The 21,450-nt window shown below is 40.0% G+C and overlaps 1 protein-coding gene across 3 annotated transcripts in view; it reads left to right on the top strand.

Moving 5' to 3' along the window:
* The window catches only part of SDK1 (sidekick cell adhesion molecule 1), a 407,664-nt gene that overhangs the window by 271,516 nt on the left and 114,698 nt on the right, over window positions 1-21,450 (top strand). For all 3 annotated transcript variants that reach the window (XM_075767122.1, XM_075767124.1, XM_075767121.1), the window contains 7 exons: window positions 108-224; window positions 484-651; window positions 2,681-2,783; window positions 3,923-4,099; window positions 12,008-12,144; window positions 18,831-18,978; window positions 19,844-19,984. In XM_075767122.1, coding sequence (XP_075623237.1) covers window positions 108-224; window positions 484-651; window positions 2,681-2,783; window positions 3,923-4,099; window positions 12,008-12,144; window positions 18,831-18,978; window positions 19,844-19,984 — 991 coding nt within the window. The remainder of the gene's footprint in view (window positions 1-107; window positions 225-483; window positions 652-2,680; window positions 2,784-3,922; window positions 4,100-12,007; window positions 12,145-18,830; window positions 18,979-19,843; window positions 19,985-21,450) is intronic.

The following is a 21,450-nucleotide window of genomic DNA, read 5'->3' as shown; positions in this document are numbered from 1 at the left end:
TTCTCCATGATCAGCTCTATAAAAGTGGATGTAAAGTAGTCCGTGATAATAGGTAAAGGATCTTTCTGATAGCTGATGCATTGAGTTTTTTAAATTTTTGATTCTAGACATTACACCAGCATTTATACAGCCTCCAGAGGATACCACTGTTACAGAGGGGATGACCGCAGTGCTAACCTGTGAAGTTTCAGGGGCTCCAAAACCCGCTATCTCATGGAAGAAAGGTAGTCGGTTATTAAATTGGTGTGGAAAAGCTGTATTCCACATTTCCTTGTCCGTTCCTGTTATTGAGATTCTGTAGATCCATTTAGCGCATATTTCTTCATGTCTCTGGTTCTGTGAGCACAGGGTTTGTTGTGGGGCTGTTGTGGGCCAGCGGCCCGGAGAGGTTGTCATAGTCTTTTGGAAGAACCAGAATTGCAGTTCATAATCCATGCAGTCTATGTGACGCTAATCGCACTGTTTTTCCCTTCTGTGTTTCAGGAGACCAGATCTTAGCCAGTGGCTCAGTTCAGATTCCTCGGTTCATTCTTCTTGAATCTGGAGGGCTCCAGATAACACCCGTTTTCCTTCAGGATGCTGGCAATTATACTTGCTGTGCAGTCAACTCTGAAGGAGCTCTGAATGCTTTTGTGATGCTGACAGTGTGGAGTAAGGATAATGCTTTGTTTAAAGTCTAACCTTAATCAAGTATTAATCAGTTTTTGTTGTATGCTCAGGAAATTTTCATGAGTAATTATGCTTTTCTAGTTAATAGAGATACTTGTATGGTTTAACAGGAATAATGTATCTATTTTAGGAAACCTATCTCAAATACTCTTTTTGTTTGTAAAATTATGCATATAAACTTTTATATTTTGTGAAAGGAAGTGTATTTAGATAGAGCTTCAATCACAATTACAGTTTTACTCAGGTTCTGCCTTGGTGAATCCTGTACTCAAATCAGACCTTTTAACTTGTCGATTTGGCTATTGGCAATCGGTTTGTGCCTCGAGGGGTCTGCAGGCAGTGGTGGACCAGCCCATGCTGGTACAAAGGCTGTGGCCACAGTTAGCAATGGATACGATTTTCCTCGTACCTTTGTATTTCTTTGTGGCCCTGGGCACTGTTGGAAGCCAAACCAAAGTACAGCAAACTTCAGCTGGTGTCTCATGCTACAGATTGGCACAGCACAGGACAACCCATGAGATGATTTGGTCCTTCACCATTTGCCCTTGATCTCTATTTTTCTATTTCTTCTTTTGGGAAAGAGAGTCTGATCCAACAGATTCCCCTGTGTTACTCCTAAGTGAGTTAAATTTAACATGTTTTTAGCTACTACAGGTAGGAAATAATGATCCCTGTGTTGGGAATAAAAATAATTAAAAACAGTGAAGATGATGATAAATACAGAAGTGTTGTGGCCCCTTCTCCTTTCCTGTACTTGAAGTACAGATTATGCTGCTGCTGTGTGGTGCATATTTGGCATTCGTTAATCCCAAGACTGTGCAAGTTAAATCAGTAAAACTTTTTTTTTTAATTTAGGAATACCTGAAAACAATACTGGCAGTAAATGCAATGTACTTGTGTCATACGACCATCATATTTATGTCTTCTTGACAATATAGAGTGGTTATACATATCAGGATGTTGTAAACTGAACGATATCCAGGAGAGCCTTCCTATTAATTCTCAAAGGCATGGCTTTTATATGTATTAAAGATAGTTCCTGTTCATTGTGCTGCGATGAAGGGGCGAAAAGAAAAGTGAATATAACCTAGTATTTGTATAGCAACAGCACCATGTAGAGCTAGAAGGTATACGTAGGTACATCAGGAATAATGCTAAAAGTTCTGTGCTATTAGAGTTAGCTTTTGATTTTGCTGATGATTCCTTCTTGTGCATGTATGAGATGTCTTAGAGGATGCTGATCATCCCTGTAGGGATTTGGGACTGATTAACATTATCCACATATCTTCTATACTCATCCTAGTTGTCTACCTGCTTCAGCTGATGCTATCTGCTGCTACTGTGTGTTAAGCATAATAGCGATCTTTCACACCAGATCTGGTTGCTGTAGTTACAGCAATTATTGTGTTCTGGGTCTCCAGGAGGTGCTTGAATAAAGATGTTCTGAAACATTAAACAGCATATCTTTCTTATATGGAAAATTTGGACTACCAGAAGCTCCTTCTCTTTAGCCTCTTTCCTGGATTTGATGAGATTGTCGAGTGCTGTTTAAATTTTCCTCTTTCTGGATATTTTTCGAGCATATGCTTCTTTGCACAGATCTTTGTTTTTGTTTTCCTTGCTCCAGTGTGACTTGTTTCCTGACTCACCGTGTGTTTGGATTCATTCATAACGCATTACAAACACACTTGCTGCCTTGTGACTTTAGGGAGTTGCCATAGACGCTTACCACAAGACAAGGGAGAGTTACTACAGCTTTAGCACTCTTCCTACTCAGATCGCTGCCGGCTCGGATTCGTGCCCTCTGCTGCTTTTGCTTCTCTGCACCCCACAGCGTACCACCTCTTCTTGACACAATGACGTTAGAGGGAGGGAAGCCTTCACAGCACAGGCTTGAAGAGGAATGGCCCGCTTGCTTTGAATGACAAATGTTTGGTTGCCTGCTCTCTGAGTGAATACCCAAGTTAAAATGCTGTAATTTCACCTGAACTATGGCTTGTGTTCCTTTCAGATCGCACCTTCATTGTTCACCCTCCTGAGGATAGCACTGTGATCAAAGGAACCACAGCCACTCTCCGATGTGAAGCGACTCATGATCCTAGAATTCCAATCAGGTTGGTGGTGTCAGTTCTTGTTTGTGTGGTTTATCCCAGCTTAATTTTATAAGCTATATGAATGGCATTAAGTGAAAAGTTTCAGGACCCCAGATTTTAACACCAGACCCCTGATTACTGCATTATAAGGTTGTACACTGTATCATTAATCATATAAATCTCATCTTCCATTTCAGCCTTATGTATTATTTACAATGAGCTATGTTCCACTTCATGACTTCAATATAGCCTTCCATGATTTTACTGTCAAGGTTAATACACTATCAATAAAACCAACTTGTCAGAAGCTGATACTTAATGAGAGTAAAAGCCAAAGAGAAGGAAGAGGATTTCAGAAGTGTTTACATTGGGGTGCATGAAAGCAACACAAGAGATGTCTGTGTTCTTGGAAGCAACTCGATAACTAGGGATTATATTCTGCTTTAACTGTGTAAAGGAAAACAGAATTTGTCTGAACTATTAAAATTTGCACTAGAGAAGTTAGAGGAAGCTCACAATTTTAAAATAAATTTACCATGAAAATTCATGTAGTCTGAAAGCAACACAAACGAAAGAAATGCACGGAACAGCTTGGAGGGTGCTAGAAGGGTGAACTGCAGAAAGAACTTCGGAAAGAGAAATATAGGTGTAAAAATTTCATGTAGAGATACTTAATTGTAAGACCATGGGCTATACACATCTCTGACATGTGGCTATGTATGTACTTTGACGGGTGAGCTCTAGTAAACCTTGTCACAGCAGTTTCAGATGTTACTGATTACAGCAGTCTAAGGTTATTGCAGTCTTAGCAGAGATGGGCCAACACCTCAGCTGTTAACTTCAGACTATGATGTTCTAGTTTAAAATGCTGATGAAGGTGGTCTTTAGAACTTGGACAAGAGTACTTCACCTTTTCCATGTAAAATATATAGTATTTTTTATAAAATGTACAGTAACTTGGATGCATTGGATTACATTTCTCATTCTGATCACTGATCTAAAACTAGAATTTGTAAAAGACACTGTTCCTGAAGGTAAGTGAGGGGGGCCTGCTGTTTGTAACGTGTGAATGCAGAAGCTGCTATCTTATTGTACAGTTCAATTAAATCTGTTCTGAAGTTCTTGTGAGTAATTTTTAACTGAAGCATTGTAATACTCAGGTATGTTTGGAAGAAGGACAGTGTTGTAATAAATCCATCCAGCAGTTCCAGGATCACAGTAGAGAAAGACGGAACCCTCCTCATCAGCCAGACGTGGTCAGGTGACATTGGAGACTACACTTGTGAGGTCATTTCTTTTGGAGGAAACGACTCCAGAATGGCTCGACTAGAAGTGATGTGAGTATTCCATCTTAAATATACACTATGCTTGGTTTCAGATACCCTTGGGTATTTTTTAGCATTTCATTCTAGGTGATCTGGGGAGTCTCTAAGTTTGATTTTTGGTGTGGGTGTTCCTAGGGAAAATTAAGCCTGGTTTATTCCTAATTAAATTGCCTTGAAATGTCCTACATTTTGCATGCTGCCATGCTATTTGGGCTTCCAAGTAACTGGAGCCTTGGAAGTTGCTTCCAAGTAACTGCATCTCTCTGAACCATTACATCTACATGTCCATCTGGTCGAGTGATGGAGCTCAGGGGGTAATGATTAAAAGGTGGTAGTCCGCTTGAAGCCAGTATGTATGACTGACTTTATTCCTAAGGATCTTTACAAATAAAAACAAGAAAATGTTTAAAGTGCAGTTCAATTCTGAAAAAGGATTATGAAAATATCATTACGGAGTTCCATATTTTCCGTTTCTGTCATTCCACTGGGTGAGGTACACTTCCATTTAATGTCATCACTAAAAGCAACAGCTTTGGGTTTGGTACATGTGTGGAGCAGATCAAATGAATAGAAGGTAATGTTTTATGTAGACCTTTTAAATTTATTTATTCATTTGAGTAGCGCCGCACGCTTTAATTTAACTAAAATTGTATCTGTTTCTGCTGGTCATGCCTGATCTCTCTGAGAAGATGGCAACTTCTGCTGTTGGCAGTGTAATGAGTTCACCTCCGAGATTTGCAATGCAGAGGGCTGTTTGATACAGCATTATTCTGATAGTGCCAAGGCTAGATCAGATGCCCATTTTCAGAGAGCGGTCATACATTCTTTCTCTAATTAAGCACTCCTCAGCTCTCCTCCCGGAGTGCGTTTTACTGCTGTTTTGCATCCAAGAGCAGAAGACAATTCAAAATATATTGCTACTATATAACCATACTTGCTTTTCTCTGAGGCAGTTTTTGAATGGAGGGCAGAAAATTATGGAGTAAAGACTGAAAAGAATGTGAAAATCTGGACTTTGAAGCAAAGCTATAAATATCTGCTAAACACTTCAGCAGTCTGACTATTTGTTAATCCTAAATAGCAAAAGATGCCCTATGCAACCCAGTACAGCACAGTTGGATGTATTTACTCGCAGTTCCCTGTTGACCAGTGAGGAATAGTTTTATACTCCATAAAACTCAGGCTAGAAGCCAACCGGGAGAGGCACATCTCGAGTCCATCGCTGAGGCTGCCTTTCTTGCACCCCAGCTTGTTCCAGTTGTGTTGGCTGGCTCTCCATGCACTGGGACTGGCTCTTAATTCTGTGTCTCTACTTCCTCTGATCTTCTGTTGCGGGTTGCCTATCACCTGGTTTTCCTGGAGGAATTAAAGAAATATATCAGACCTGCTCTTTTAGAGGACTGCAGTAACTGCTAAGTCACTCAATCATACCTTGAATTGTGACATTTTATTTCAAAGTAGTGCTGCAGGTAGTGCAATAATGCCAAAACCCGTTGCATTCCTTTGCAGCTTTCATCATTATCGTTTGGCTCAGCAGCACAAATCTGTGAGAAATAGAGATACATGATACAACAGAAGTGAAATGAAGAAGAAAATATGTGGAAAGGAAATGTCTGAAGTAAAGCTTAAATTAAATTCTAGTTCGTATACGAATGACAGATCTATAACATTCCCTATTCTCCCAGGTAATTCTCTTGTGCAGAACATTAACAAACAGGGCATGTACATTCCCATCGATGAGCACTTACACTTCAGTGCCTTGAGTAGCACTAATGTCAGACAAATGTTGAGAGGAGGCCTCTCAACCAATTATGGATTGGAGCAGGCTACCAACAGATAATATGGCAGCCTTCCTAGCTGTATCTGACAGCTCCAATTGTGTCACCACCTTTTTTCCCCCAGGAACTAGCATGTCCCTCCTCTACCTCTAGGCATGTCAAGAGAAATTTCCAAAGGCACAAATAAGTTTGTTACTGATTTCTATTCAAACTGATTCAAGTCAAAACCATTGACCTTCAGGGTGACCTTCAGTTATTTAATCTCTAAGTGGTCTGGTTTTCTAGTCTGTGGAAAGAAGGAAAGAAAACTTTTCCTTTGTCTTCCCTTGTTGGAAGATGGGCTTGGGGGACAAGGTGCTGTTTCTTGCTAGAAGAACATACAATGACAGCACGGCGTGATGTGCATAGGTAGTGCAAGCAGGATGGATCATTTTTTTCAGCGTGTCTATGAAGAAATAAAATATTTGAAAAGGAAAGCCAGAAAACTAATGAAGAACTTGCTAAAATGCAGCCAAAGGTTACTTTGCTCATCAATTTTGCACTGATGGTACTTGGGCACAGAAACTAATTGCTAGTCAAGATACTCCATTCATTCATTTGTCTTCCCTGTAAATGTGTTTATTCTTCATATACATCACTTGATTTGATTTGCACGAGGTAAAACATTTGTGAGCGATGTTTCTTTTCTGCAAGAGATAGATTTTAATTTTTTTACTTACTACATTTTTTTCTCCTAGCAGAGCTTCTTGACTGCAAATACAGAAACATTTGCAGGTCTTTTGATGATGAGCTTGTGCTTCTCTTGCATTCCTCCAAACCATAGGATTTGATCCTGAAAGTAATTGTGTGTTATGAAACATCCTAGGTTCATTTAGCTTACTTTTATAGTCCTGTAAATACCATACTGAAATACGGATAGAGGAAAAACTGCTTGTTCCTAAAGCTGCATAAGCTGAGTTATCACAGTGTATCACTCACGTGATGGGAAACTCTGCTGATTCCAGCTCAAAGTATCCTGAGGGTTCTCAGTGCATATAAAATATGCAGAATTACCACTATCTCTGCCTGATGATACCTGCTGCTCAATATCAGCCTGTCTGCAGTCCATACTAAAGAATGTCTTTGTTGTATGAATGTGACTGAAGAGTATGGTAATGCTGCATTGTTGGAAAATCAAAGCCCTGTACAAGCCACTGTTATGTCACAACATAGAGTAAAATCTTTTAGGCTCTTTCTCTATGCAAAAATATGGGAAGGACAATGTAATACAAAAATAGACAATTTATTCCTGGCAGCAAGTTCATCTTCTTTCAGTTCTCTTTCACCAGAGAAAGAACTATTATTGTTCTGTCTTCTTCAAAAGCAGGAGAGGGGAGCTAACCAGTTATAATAAAACCCAGTGGGTTGCCAAGAATGCATAGTATTGCCTTTGTCAATCATTTATACATGAATTTGATAACCTTTTTACTAGAGTATTTGTAATTGCTGCTACTTCCAATTTTTTTCTAATATATCCCATAAAAAAAATAGCTTGATTACTAAAAATAAAATCAGTAAGATCAACACAGAGTAACAAATCAACGTGATGTCTCATTACAAACTTATCTTCATTTGGATCCCATATCCCATGGTTCCAAGAGCCCATCTCTTTTCCTTCCTGCAGGGAGTGAAAACAGGAAGGATGTCAAACTTAAATATATTATTCCTTCCTCACTAGAAAGAAAGCGCCTATTTATTTTTCCAAGCTCTCTATTGAGATGTCATCCAAGAAGTAAGGTTCACTGCTGTGAGTGTAAATGTACTTGATACTCAAAAGAGAAATACCTCCTGGAAATACACTTGGAAATACAATTGTGTTTGTTCATCATTGAAGGTATATCAAAAATGTAGGTGGGTTTAGCAAAAAGAAAGCATAAAATTCAAAAGCCTTTCCCAAGCTGTCTGTAGATTTGAGCTTGTGGTGACCACCAAAATGAAATGGGAAATAATTCTGTACACTCTGGGACTTGGCAAGCCTTTAATTTCAAAAAAAATCCACCTCATTATAGGCCTACGAGAGACAAAAAGCCTCAAAACTCATGGATACCATGCAAGTATCCTTCCTGTGTTCAGAAATGGGAGAGAATTGTTTTGCAAGAGAAACTGGAAAGTCCTGAGCAACAGATGACATGTTTCTTAATTTAAAACATTATAAACTTTTATGAGCAAAGCCATCAGAGCTGAGTGCTTTGTTAGGCTTCCTACCCCAACTTCTTACCATGTTATCAGGTCTAGCAGATGAACCACCTGCTCCTGAATAAAACTTGTATGGTGGACCTGATTTAGGAAATCATTTATGAAATAGGAACGGGGCTTTTTATAAACTGACAAGAAAACTTGTTTAATCTCCCTTGCCTTTTTAGTAATCCCCTCTTCAGTCACAGTCTCTCTAATTACCTGCTGTTGGACCATTTTTCTCCGAAACCTCTCCAAACCATGTCTGGTTTATTTCCCTCAGCAAATAGTCTGCTTTTAGCTAATGTTATAAAACACTCTCTGTGTTTGCGGAGTGAATTTTTCAGCTGCCCTCTGGCAGTGATGAGCAGACTCAAAACATTAGGGTTTCTGTTTTGAACATGTATCATCTGCAACTAGCTAATATTTCTCTCCTAGGTTGTCACAATGACTTCATGTTCTTTTCTTGTAAATCCGCTATTTTAATTGCTTTGTCAGAATCCCCTCAGGTCACCTTGGCGGCTATGCCATTAACCCTGGGCTTATCTATCAATTACAGATTTAAAAGTGTCCATATACGTATTTTGCTGTCATACAAAGTAAGTTATGGAAAACTTGCCTCCATGCAACTCTTCAGCATTAAAGGAGTGAGGTCTTAAGATATCCTATATAGAAAAACCTTCAGATATTTCCTGTTTGGGGCTTCAATGGATAAAAACCAGAAAGACGATAATGCTGAAATTAAACTTCCAGTGTCTGATGGAGGGCCGTTCTGCACCCTGGCTGTTATTGTACCAAACCTAATCCACTTTCTTGGTATGTCATAATTTGAGTAGTTCTATTCCTTCTCATCCTGAAGAAGGGTTGAAACTACTGTTCCCTGCAATGATTTCTTGGATGTTATCAGCAAAGAAAAGTAATTTTCTTAAAGGAAAAAAAGAAGCAATGATCTCTTTTGGGAACGTGAATATTCATGATGGTGGTACAGGTCTCATTTGTCATCCCTTCCACACAGTATGTGGTAGCAAATGAGAAGGGGACAAAGTGTAAGTGCTTGCTAAAGTAAGAATTGCTATTTATTAATCTCTGCTTTTGTATACTACAAAGAGAGAAGTACACTTCTGTGCTGAAATGTCTTTGTAGTTTAAAATATTTATTTCTGTCCAGGTGTGCTTCTTAGGCACTTGTTATGTCTGCCTTGAGGGATTTAAATCTGTAAGCACCATCTGTTGCTGTTCGGTGTGGACACATATGGCTAAAGAATATGATATTAGTGGAGATAGGTATGGCTGCTGCAGCTCATGCTACTCAATCTCTGTCTGAACAGAAAGTGCCCGTTTCCTTCACACTGCTGACTGACTATCATTTTGTGTCACTCTAAGAGAATAATCAACTACAGCCAAATCCTAATCAAAAAAACCCCCATGTTTAAACTCAATTTGTGCTTTAAAAAACATGAAGAAGGGAATGTCCCCTCTCCTCCAGAAGTCTTCTGAGATTTGTACCCAAAGAGAAAGAGATTGAGCTGTAAAGTCTTAGTCATGTAGCCTCTGTCCTCAAATGAGCTGTTAATTCAACCCTTCTAAACGTGTGGAGAAACAAGATTAACTAGTAAATGCACACCCTGGAAATATCTTTAATATATTCCAGGAGTGTTTATTTAGTTCCCAGAACAGGAGTGACATGGGGAGAAGTTTGCTGCAAGCTCCCCCTCAGCCATCCCTCCTACACGGCTCCCTGTGTGAGCATTGTCCTCTGGCAGAAGCCGAAGCCATAGCCCATCTCTGAGCTCTTCCCCGCAGGGTCTGGTGTGAATGAGAGAGGACTGGGACGTCCAGGAGCCGTGTCACAACAAGATGTTTCACTCTCTTTCCTTCAGTAATTTCCTTTGCCAGCTTAATCACAAAAACACTTTTCCGACCAGTTTGCTTAGGACATAATGATCAATTGTAAGTGGAGGTTTAATGTTTATTATAATTCCACATTTCTTTCAAAATTAAGCAGCACACTCGTGTAGTCCCTGGGTACATGGCCATGTCTTACACCCCCACTCCACACTTTTCAAATCACAGGCTTATTCTGCCATTATGTCTTGCCATCTGGCTGCCCTCCTACTTTGTTTCCAGGTCCCCCTCTTCGCTAAACTCATTTATCCAAAATTTTGCAGTGTTGTGTTCAAAATCTGCTGCTGTTGAGCCCATACGTACTCCTTCCTGTGCCTGATGTTCCTTCTAGCCTAAAACTGGCTGTGCCTTAGCTGTCTGTGCATCAGAACTCTGGAGCGTGGTTGGTGCATGCCCAGACCTAAGTGAGAGCACAGCCTAAACTCCTCATAATCAAGGGGTCTTGAGCGAGTGATTTAATGAAGTTAAGATCTAAACCACACCCTGAGGTGTCATTCCATGTTTACTACAGAAAGAGCCTGGGGTGACTGTGCTGCTAATTTGGCTAGGTGTTTAAAGTCAAATGAGACTTTGAGTCTCAGGTTTAGCCTTAGGAAGCATCAACACTTCTGGCCTACAGAGAGGAGGGCAGGTGAGTGTCTTCCATTTGTGTTGTGTCATTATCTGTGTGTTTTTCTTGCCCCTCCTTGGCTCTTCCAACAACCTCTTTTTTTTATGGTAACTCCACAGCACATAGGCTTCAAACATGTAAACAAAAGCATGCACAGTTTTAACAGAAAAATAATAAAACTATTGTCTGTCTCTCTATATGCTCCTCAATCTTCCAGTACAAACCCAAACCCTGGACATATTTATTGTTCTGGCTTAAAGCCAGAGTCTGTACTTACTTTTGTGAGTGACTAAGGAGTTGTAGTTTTTAAAGAACCAAGCCTTCAGTAGCATGATACATTACAATCAGAAATTATTACATTTTTAAATTAAGCATGTGACGTACCCTTGTGACTTTCTCCTCTGGTCAGAGCAGATTAGCAGTGGTGCACGTTCCACTGTCCTGGGGAGCAGCAGTAGATTGAATGGGTGAAAACCTTCACTGTCCTCCTTAGGACCTTAGGGCATTGTTCTCCTTAAGAACCAGGATGATAAGGAGCGGAAATCAGCTCAAATATAATGGCTGAAGGGCTCTTATCCCTTAATACAGATCAGCATTTAAGGGATGTTGCAGAATTTAGTTTTTTCACCACACTATGCAGCCTCCGACTTTCAGGCAATGAGTACAAATGAAATGTTTTTCTACAAATTGTCTTTATGTGGAGAAATTACACGTTTTAACTGAGCCACTGTGGGGTTTTTTGTTTTGTTTTTTAATGTTTCATTTTGTATTTCCATGGGATTTCTGCAGGCATTTTCACTACATTTTCTAGTTGGGTGCTTCCAAAATAATTCTTATTATAGGAAGGAAAGATTCTACCCATGGCAGGATAAGCCTGAATCCGCGAGTAAATCAAGCTGTTCTGTAGCCTAAGAATACATATGGTAATTTTGATTAGTAGCTCTATATGGATAGTGTCAATGTCTTCTGCTTCCTTGAGTATGAAAAATTCCATGTTAAATCATATCTCCCATATGTTTTACTGTTTATATGTATTACTGCTGTCACATTGCTAGGGCATCATCGTAAGAAGGGGAAAAAAGCGAGAGGGGAACTTTATTGACCAACTTGTCTCAATCAAAAACAATATGAAAATTGGCTTTTTTCCACATTTAGTAACATTTCCATTAGCTGTTCTAAGCATCAGCCTTGGGACTTTCAGCATAATTTTTTTTTTTTCCAAATAGGATAAAATTGTGAAGAATTCAGCGATGTCTTTCATTTATTTAATTGTACAATAGCTGCTGGTAGTTTTATATCACTCATCATATGAGTCTGATGTCATGTGCCTTTAACTGCCTGTAAGACTGTAGCTGAATGGAATGTAGATTGATTTTTCTGTGCTGGTTTTTCTCTCGTTCTCTTTTCCATACAGCGAGCTGCCTCATTCCCCTCAGAATCTTTTGGCCGCTCTAAATTCGTCATACGGCCGCAGCGTGATGCTCTCCTGGGTGCGCCCCTTTGATGGAAACAGCCCTGTTCTCTACTACGTGGTCGAGCTCTCTGAGAATAGTGAGTAAAGTCAAATATGTTTCAACCTCATGTTCTTCTTAATTACTCAGCCGCCTTTCAGACTCCCCTTTTACCGGAGCTACCAACAAAATATTACTGTTGTTTGCTAAATGAGAGTGAGTGTGCACGAAGGGGAAGCCCTGGGTTTTACACCCAACTATTCGCATGCTGAAAGAGTTAAACAACAAAAAAGAGGCCTGAGATGGTGGAATTGTTACAGAGGAAAGCCTTAGTTCCCCCTCCAGCATTGCCAGCCAGACTTGAGGCGCAACAGCTCATTCCTCAGTGCTTCTATTCAACATCCGTACAATAGCAGTATTTTATTTCTTCCCATTGTTGTCTTTTGCTCTGGTTTCATAGATATCTTAAAGCATTCAGAGCCCCAATTTCACCTCAAAATGCAGGCAGTATGATAATATAAGGAACTGATGGTCTGTCAGAGGAACAAACTTGAATGTCAATAGGAGCTACTATCTTATCTGTATATGGGTTCATATATTTTTCCCCAGGCTATCATTTTACACCCTTCTTTTAGGTAGGTGGTGAGGGTGCTTAACTGTGAGATAACTAAACATCTAGTTTTGTGGGTTACAAACCCTGGTCATTGTAATTTGCCGCTTCTCACAGTTTTGTCACGCCGTATGTCTGGTCCTCTGGCTCTCAGTTTGCAAGGTTATTCAGGGACATTGCTAATGCTTCTTTAGGAGTTGATGGAAAGATGAGGTTATATGGAAATCGGTCACCTTGGCAATACTTTCTAATCTCTATCACCCTAGGAGCTGGAAATCCAAGCCTAACAATTGATTCTTGATGAAAAAATTAAGAGCATCACTTTTTCTGACATGTGGAAATTAGCCACTGCATAACTGAATGTGAAGCAGTCCTGATTTCTGATTATCTAGAGAGTAGCAGTTTGTTTTGCCACACAGAGAGCTTGAGATGAAACTTGAGCTTCAGATCACATACAACCCTTTTGCTTTGCAGGCAGGAGTGTGTAAGTTTTCAGTGTGGAGGTCCCAGAACTGATGATCTTGACATCTGTTAAGCAAAGTGCAGTTTTCTAATCCTAACAGAAATCCCAAGTGATGCCTGGGACTGCTGTCCTTTAAAACAGTTCTTTTTGAGCAAAGACTCCTGATCATTTTGTGATAAGTATCTCAGAAAACGCGGTGTTCTGCACTCAGCCCCCCTCTCTACCTTTTTATCATCACCTTCTCTTTTATTGTCACTCTCCTCTCCTTCCTCTCCTGTTGACTTCAGGCCAGGAACTGCCGTTTTGCTTTTCCTTACCTGTCCTTTCACCCAAGGACGTTACCCTTGTGTTTCATGTTACCCAGTGGCTTTGACAACGACAAGGTAATAAACTCCCAGTCTGGGAACGTGATGCAAAGGTGCTGGGGCTGTATTTACATAGAGACAGCACAGAGCTGGCAGAACGTACGCGCTTGGGTCCTGTGCTGGGTGCGCTGATTGGGAAGAGTCACTAAGACAGGAGGAAGCTCACTCAGTGCCACAAGAAGCTTGAAAGGGCTTCAAGTGCCTTTCTAGCAAGGATGCTTTGCAGTTATTCTAGTATAGGAATGGGGTAAATGTGCCATCATTTTGAAAATGCTATAATTCGTTCACTGCAATTTGTAGAAGGCTCAGCAAAAATCAACAATAGTTCTCCAGAAATCATGCAGACAGTCCCTCAGAACTCCACAGGATCCTGTGAACCCTTGCTCACTCCGTGATAGATCCAATAATTTTGGCTGATGGCACTGCAATCTACCACTGAGAGAGTCTCATTATCACAAATCATAGGTATATGTACTTCGGCAAGCTTGCAGCTGCAAAAACCAAACACAGACCGGGTTTACTGTGAATTGAGCATTAACTCCCAGAAATATTCTAGATCTTGCTGTCTTTTCAGTTTTCGTCTTTATTTACTTTTATGTGCAATGTCTAAATGGTTACTCATAGAAGTAGGACAGAGAGGAATCTAAGCCCTTCAATATTCCACTGTTGCTCTGTTCTCTCATTTCATATATTACTGCTCAGCTTTACGGATGCCAACAGAGCAGTGGAACAATGTCAACAGTGACTTTGGTTTGGAAAGTTGACTTTAATGTCTGTGTACTGTCACTGTCTTGATTTGTTTTCTATTTTCTTGAAGTGTTTGGTTTTTAGAGTTATTTTGATCTCAGTAGTGTGTGGTTAATATTTAGCTTCTACAGACCTACTCCTTTGGAAAACACCACCTTTCCTGTGTTCCCCCCCCCATCCCAAGTGATGTTTGTGAATGAAGCTGACGTTTGATTTCACGTAGGTAGAGTTTTGTCTGACACAACTATGCAGAATCTCTCTTTACTTTTCAAAGAAAATTTCCTTTCAGGTTTTCTGTCGGTCTTGTTTGTGCCTCAGAAAGAGCAACTGTCGAGGAGTCGGCGTATGCCCTCCGTGAGCTCATCTGCTTGTGTCTGTAGCTCTTTCGCTGTCAGCAGCCGTGCAATATGCTTAACATCCTAATCCCCGTTTGCTTTCACCCACGTAAAGACTAGGGAGGGCCTTCAAAATTATGGTTTATTTTCCAGTTAGCAAAGCCACACAGGAGACTTTGTTCTTAGTTCCGTGGAGTTTTAATACGTGGATTTTGCTTTGCAGTTATGGGTGCCAAAACGTAGCCTAGTTTTGTGCATTTTTTTAGCTGTTTTGCTTTGAATAATTTTCTAATAGCTTTAGGATCCATTGTACATTTTGAAGCACGTCCCATAAATGAATACATAATCACAGTATCTGTTTCAGAGAAATAGCTGAAGAGGGTTCAAAATAATGACTGTAAATTTCAGGGGACTAATTACTAGCTGCATTAGAGAGAGGTGTGTCACTCCACCTGGCATGGATTAGAATTCCTTTTCATTACTATCAATCCAGTAAAGAGATATAAAAACCTTATTTTAATTAGTGGAAAAAACAGTGGCAGATCGTGCACATAAATTGCTGGAAATATGAACGACTCTAGTCACCTAATTTTTCAAATGAATGTATTTGGCACAATGCAATAATTCTCAAATTACAAGTAGTCACAGTAGACCGTATCTGTGGGTGACTTGAGACTTATGGCCTTAAACATTTGGGGGCAAATTTATAATCTAATTTGAAAAACACAGTTCTAGGGAAACACAGTCATTAAGTATTCCTGCCCACACAGAGCCAGGAATGTGAACCTTAATTTGAAATAGGATTTTCAAATAAATAGTACCATGCATTGCTGTCATTTGCACTAATACAATTTTTGGATGTTTTGTGACCTGTTTAGCCCCTGTTGTGATATACCTCGGAATTCCAATGAAGTATCTTCATGGAGTTAGAAGGGGATATGCTTATTTTATTCCAAAGAGGTTTAGATTTCAGAGATTAATCAAAAAATATTCTGAATAGTCTTTTAACTGAAGAAATGAATTAATACTTAAAGAATTCTGCCGAGTACAATTAAGATAAAAGCCCATTTTTATTTTATTGTATTCTGGGATATCTGTGCTGTGTGATGTAATGATATAACTCAGGTTCATCACGTTGTGCCAATGAGAAGATAATAAAAGCTCCTATGAAAAGCATCTATACGTGCTTAACTTAAAACCTGTGAATTTTCATCCTGAATTTGGTAGGAATATTCAAATGATAAAAATTGAACCTATTGATAAATATTTTCAAAATCCAAAGTAAAACTGTGTTGTTTGTTATGACTGTGACTCAGATCTAGATATGATAGTATTAAAAGATACTTTTTCTCAGGCCATCAGTAGACCTTGTTGAAGTCCTACCGAATAAAGGATGAAACATTTAATTTTTATTTGAACTTTTTGCAATATCATATTGTCATGAAGATTTGAAAGATGTATCCTGTAAACTCCAGCAGTACAGGCAAATTCCAATACTACCGCCTATGCAAAATCCCCTGGAGAAGGAGGGAGATGGAAATGTACTCCAAACCTGCAAAAAATCAGCTTTCTGTGGTAGATCTAATCTGTAATATAAAATTAGAAGTGATTTTTGAAGAATTTGCAATTAATGCATGAAATGTAAGGTAGATAGGGAAATATAGAAAACATGCCTCTTGGTGAGTATCCAGAGTTATTAAACGTATCACAAGTGCATCCAAAAATTCTTGACAGAACAAAAGTAATTTCTAAAAACCTCCAAATCACATTATAAACTTAGAGAGTAGCCTGTGAGATTCTTCATTTCTAATAAATTAACTTGGAGAGGCAATCAGACTTAATTCAAAATGCCCAATATCCTTAAGACCAGAGACAGCTAAACGTGGAAGTTTTTCAGACAGTAGCAATTACAGTGGAAGAGCAAGCAAGCAAAGCCCAGGGTACACTCTGGGCAGCTTAACTTAAATGAAGGATTAGCAGTCTGTTCAATCTAGCAGAGGTTTATTTAATAGTTTGACCTGGCAAGTCTTTTGTCGCCATGGAGCTTCTCCAGGCTTCCCAGGACAGCGGAGTGACAGTCATCCCTGGAGGAGGAGAGCCGGTGTTGAAAATTTTATGGCATGTTTCCGATGTCAGAATTGCTCTTCTCTGTGGTAAAAGAAACTTCTGTACAATTCTAGGGTTTGTTGTGTATTTAAGGAGGGAGAACAGGCTTTCGAAATGTTTAGTTTATTGATTGTCAAAAAAAAAGACTTGACATTTAAATTTTAAAGATACTCTGCACACTCACTGTATCCACTGCTCTATGAGCGAGCAAATCCTCCCCAAACCCCTTTCCTTTACAAATCAGAGTGCCCAGGAGATGAATAGGCTTCGTTTATATTAGTTTTCAGTTTAATCTCTCTTCCTGCCAGATCTTTTATCTTCCACCAGGAGAGGAAAAAGAATAAATAAAGTATTCTACAGATGCAGCATATAAACAGAGCAAAGCCCCAAGGTGCTGAAGAGATTAATAGGCCCTGTTGTTGAATCAAACTGCTCACTACATTGAGCTGCTTGGGTTAAGCACTCTCAGGTGGTGTTTACACTAGCAGTAAACAAATTAAATGCTCTAAGAAATGGACCACTACCCAAGTAGCTCATACAAGGGTATTTCACTTTCTTGTTGGTGTCTACTCTTCCATTTTCCTCAGGAAGCTGCTTCAGGCAATGTACTAAGTCAGCCATTCCTTAACTTTGGCTTACCTCGATTTGTTATTGTGCACTCTGCCTGTAACAAGGTGAACAGTTGTTTGTGAAGTCTCAAGAGAAACTTGATAAAATTCAGAAGGAACTAGGGTGCAAAAAACTCCTAACCAATGCTTTTCTAGATAACATAGGTGCGCTTCCTTCAAAAGTCTTTCTAAAAGAAGTTCAACGTTCACCGAGATGAATTGCCATCAAGCTCTTGCAGCCAAAGTGACTGTTGGTAAATCAACAACAACTGTCAAGGACAGAACTTGACTGCTGTGCAAATGTCCCTCTCCAGCATTCTCAGTATTCTGCTGTGTCAGTTTTCCTGTTAAAAAAGACTTTGTTCTCGGAAAGTCGTTACTGGACTAAATATATTTTGAGTGATTCAAAGATGCAGTGTTTATAGCCCAACTGGCATCACACCCTAGAGGACTTGCAAAGGAATCTGCCAGAAAAGCACTAAATTAGTGGTTTACATCTTGGTGTGAAGTTTAGCAGCCTTCCTCATTTGGGACATCTCATCTTCATTTTCAGGCAGACATCTATGTGACCTGCCAGGAGCTGCAATGCACTGCTGATGAGCAACATGCACAGATACGTTGCCAAAATCTACAGCTAGCTCCTCAGTAATTTCCAGAAGTGTTAGTAATTTTGAGCAGGGAGCATGAAAACAGCTGGTATTATTTAAAAACTGAACAAATCTTTAAATTGGCTGATTCCATTGCTGTACTGTTGCAACACAGACCAAATGTCACCTCTCCCTGACTATTTCAGTCATGACTTCAGGGAGAATATGTGACATCAGGTTATGAAGAAAAGAAGTCAGGATATTTAATTTTCAACAAGTTTCATTTATGACCTCTTTGAAAACTTGAAAATGTAATTTGGGCATCAGAGGATCTCGATATGTCAAGTATGTGAACTGACAGTGAGGGTTTTATAGCGCTGCCAGGGCTGTTTATACCAGGGAATCTTCCCAGGAAATTATTAGACCGAATGCCATATACTATCTCTAGAAAAAAAAAAATTGCAGACATGTAGAATCCGCAGCAGAAGCTTTCTCAGGTCTTACAGCAAAGGGCTGATTTGGCAGAGAGAGTCATGCTTCTACACCTGCTTGCAAGCTGGGTAGGAAGATATTCCAAACTGACTGTGAATTTCATTACGGTCCTTCCACCAGAGCCACTCACGGGTGTGGTGTTGTAATGGCCTGCCAAACAGATGGGTTGTGAAATACACAGCCCATCTGTCTTTATCATGCTTGTTTCCTCTTTTATTAAAATGTTAATGAATATAGTTTTTATTTATTATGCCATGACATGTGCAGCATCACTTTCCAGTAGACAAATGTGCAATCTGCATAACCGTGTGGGCTGACAGGAAGGTTTCTTCTGCTGAAAAGAAACTTCTTCCCAAAGTTCCTCTGAGGAAAACAAGCACAAAGAGCTCTGAGCAGTCAGAGGTGTTTTCTCACTTCTGCAGGGCTTTTAACAAGCACTTCTATCTTTTTTCACATGTAAATTATTCCAACAGATTCTCCCTGGAAGGTTCACCTATCAAATCTTGACCCAAAGATGACCGGTGTCACTGTGAGCGGACTAACTCCAGCCCGAACCTACCAGTTTAGGGTGTGTGCAGTTAACCAGGTGGGAAAGGGCCAGTACAGCTCTGAGACCAGCAGGTACAGTAAAAATAAATGCCCTTGCGCTAACCGAACAATAACCTAGAATTACTGCAAGGAAAAAACCTGCCGATTGTTTGTGAATGAATAAAATCAAGTTATCTTTTGCACAATAATTGGGGAACAGAACAGTTAGCATTACCCAGGCCTCTGGAGAGTGCTCTGCAGCTGTCAGTAATTGGTGATAATGGCAATTAGGTGATGCAGGATATCAGCACACGATGGGAGAGGTGCCTTCGTATTTACAGAGTATCAATTGAGCAGAATCTTGGAAATATTTTTTTGCTCTCGTGCTAAGCCACAGCAGTTAGCCCGGGAAGGAGTACAGCGTTCACCCAATCATTGCAATGTCACTTCTGGAATTCACCCAGATGCGACATAGAAGGATGGCTTCATCAAATTTAGTTTCAAATGCATCTCCCTTCTTCTGTGAACCAAAGCTTGCTGTGAGCTTGAATTGCAGAACAGCTGAACTCTAAATGGCTTTTTCAAAATGTAGAAGTTTGATATGAAAAATATTGAAAGAGCTGAAAGAAACAATTTGGAAGGAGTCACAGACACTGGACCTGAGCTCTAACTTGTTCAGGCTTGTAATCTTTTTAAAGAGTTGTAGCAGCCTGGGTGATTCAGAGAGAATAAGGTTACCTCAGCTGTCTGTCTTGTTGCTTGCTTAACTGATTTCCTATTATGTTGATTTGTTGTAACTATTTCATGCATGTCTTCAGCAGTTTGATCAGCGTTATATTTCTTTGTAGTCATCAGACTTTGATAAAAGAAACTGGTTCACGTGAAGTGGATACATGAAATAAAATGTTATCTATCACTTATTTCAACACCCACCTCCATCACATTCTTTTGTATTTAGGTTGATGCTACCTGAGGAGCCCCCCAGTGCCCCACCTAAAAACATAGTGGCCAGCGGGCGCACCAATCAGTCTATCATGGTCCAGTGGCAACCGCCTCCAGAGAGTGAACATAATGGGGTTCTTCATGGGTACATCCTAAGGTAAGTCCTAACCTGGCAATAGATCTGTTTGTGCATGAGGGAACTCAGAATGATGTGACTTGAGTGTATTAAAAACTGTCTCTAATTCCATTAAATATATTAGTTATTATTCACAAATGCTGTGGCTGCCCCAGTTTATTACAGATGAGAAAACATTTCTGCTCAAATGGCTACAAGGCTGCAGGCACTTAAGTTCTAGGCTGTCTGTACTAGAGAGTCAGTGAGCTGGAGTCTCTGTTAGCTGCTCCGAATGCACTGCCGAAGTGGACTAGCTCCCTATTGAGTCTTTCAACATCCAAATAGCTTTTTTCCATTTTCAAAGTGAAGCGAGGCACCAAGTACTAAAAGTGTTCACATGGGAAGTTGGTACAGTGCAGCCTATGCATTGCAGATGTATATTTGCTTATTACAATCTCAGCTTCCTGCTAGAAAGGTTAATTAAACTTATCAAAGACACAACAGGGCTCCTGCACTATGGAAGAGCAAGAATAGAATAAGTAAACTTTGTTTTGTGCCAAACAAAATGGAGAGAGGGAATGACAGGTCAGATGCTTCATGGCAGACCTTGATTTGGGTTTGAAAATCATTCAATTCTTTCAGCCCCATCTGTATTTATTAATGAGAAACAGATTCAGACAGGTAACTGGGAATCCTGAATACATCCAGTCTTTCTGCTTACACATGATTTATTGGGTTGGAGTGAGTGTTGCCACACTGAGAGACTTTGCAGAGCATTTCCCGTTTGTAATTTTTTGGGACTCAGTTATTCACTCCTACCCAATTCAGCCACAGCTTACTAGCTCATTTGGCATCCTACATAACCTGCAGTGCTAGCGGCCAGCTAGGGCCTCACCTTTAGTAAGGGAGGCGTTAGAGTTTTTGGGGAAACTCCCAAGCGTTGCACCACCACGGACATATTTCCAAGGGATGGTTACAGCCTATTGTAGGCACGCTGCTGACATTTTTAATACAGTGTCCTCCAGACCTGCTAAAAGATAACTGAATGCTACAGTTTAAATGCCAACATCCTGTTCATGCTGTGCTCCTACTTTTGCTGGCATGGATGGAAATGCTTTTGTGATGTTAAGAGTGTTGGTGAGCTCCCAAAATAGTGCTGGAAAGTTCCTTCTCTCTGCAGGCAGAGCTGAAGTCTGTTAATCTCCCTGTCACCTGGACAGAGCCTATTGCAGTGGTGAGCCACTTGTGCAAGTGCCTGCAGTTTTAAGAGCTGGACTCAGTTTGAAAGCTGTGCCAGTCATCGGTGACAGGTGGGAAAAGGGGCTTTAACTTCTGCCTATAGCTAGAATCCTGTCACGAGACTCGGTACCTATTTGCACAGGGTACAAGTGTTGTTTGCACAGTTCTTTCCTTCAAACTGGTCCACTCAATGATAGGATTAATTCCTTAGCTATTCCCAATGAGTCTTATCCAGTCTCAGCATTAAGTTCTTGAGAGAAAGCAATCCC

Source organism: Balearica regulorum, chromosome 15 (genome assembly GCF_011004875.1).
Source record: "Balearica regulorum gibbericeps isolate bBalReg1 chromosome 15, bBalReg1.pri, whole genome shotgun sequence".
Lineage (NCBI taxonomy): Eukaryota > Metazoa > Chordata > Aves > Gruiformes > Gruidae > Balearica > Balearica regulorum.
Note: the sequence above shows the minus strand (reverse complement) of the source record. Positions and strands in the feature narration are given on the sequence as shown.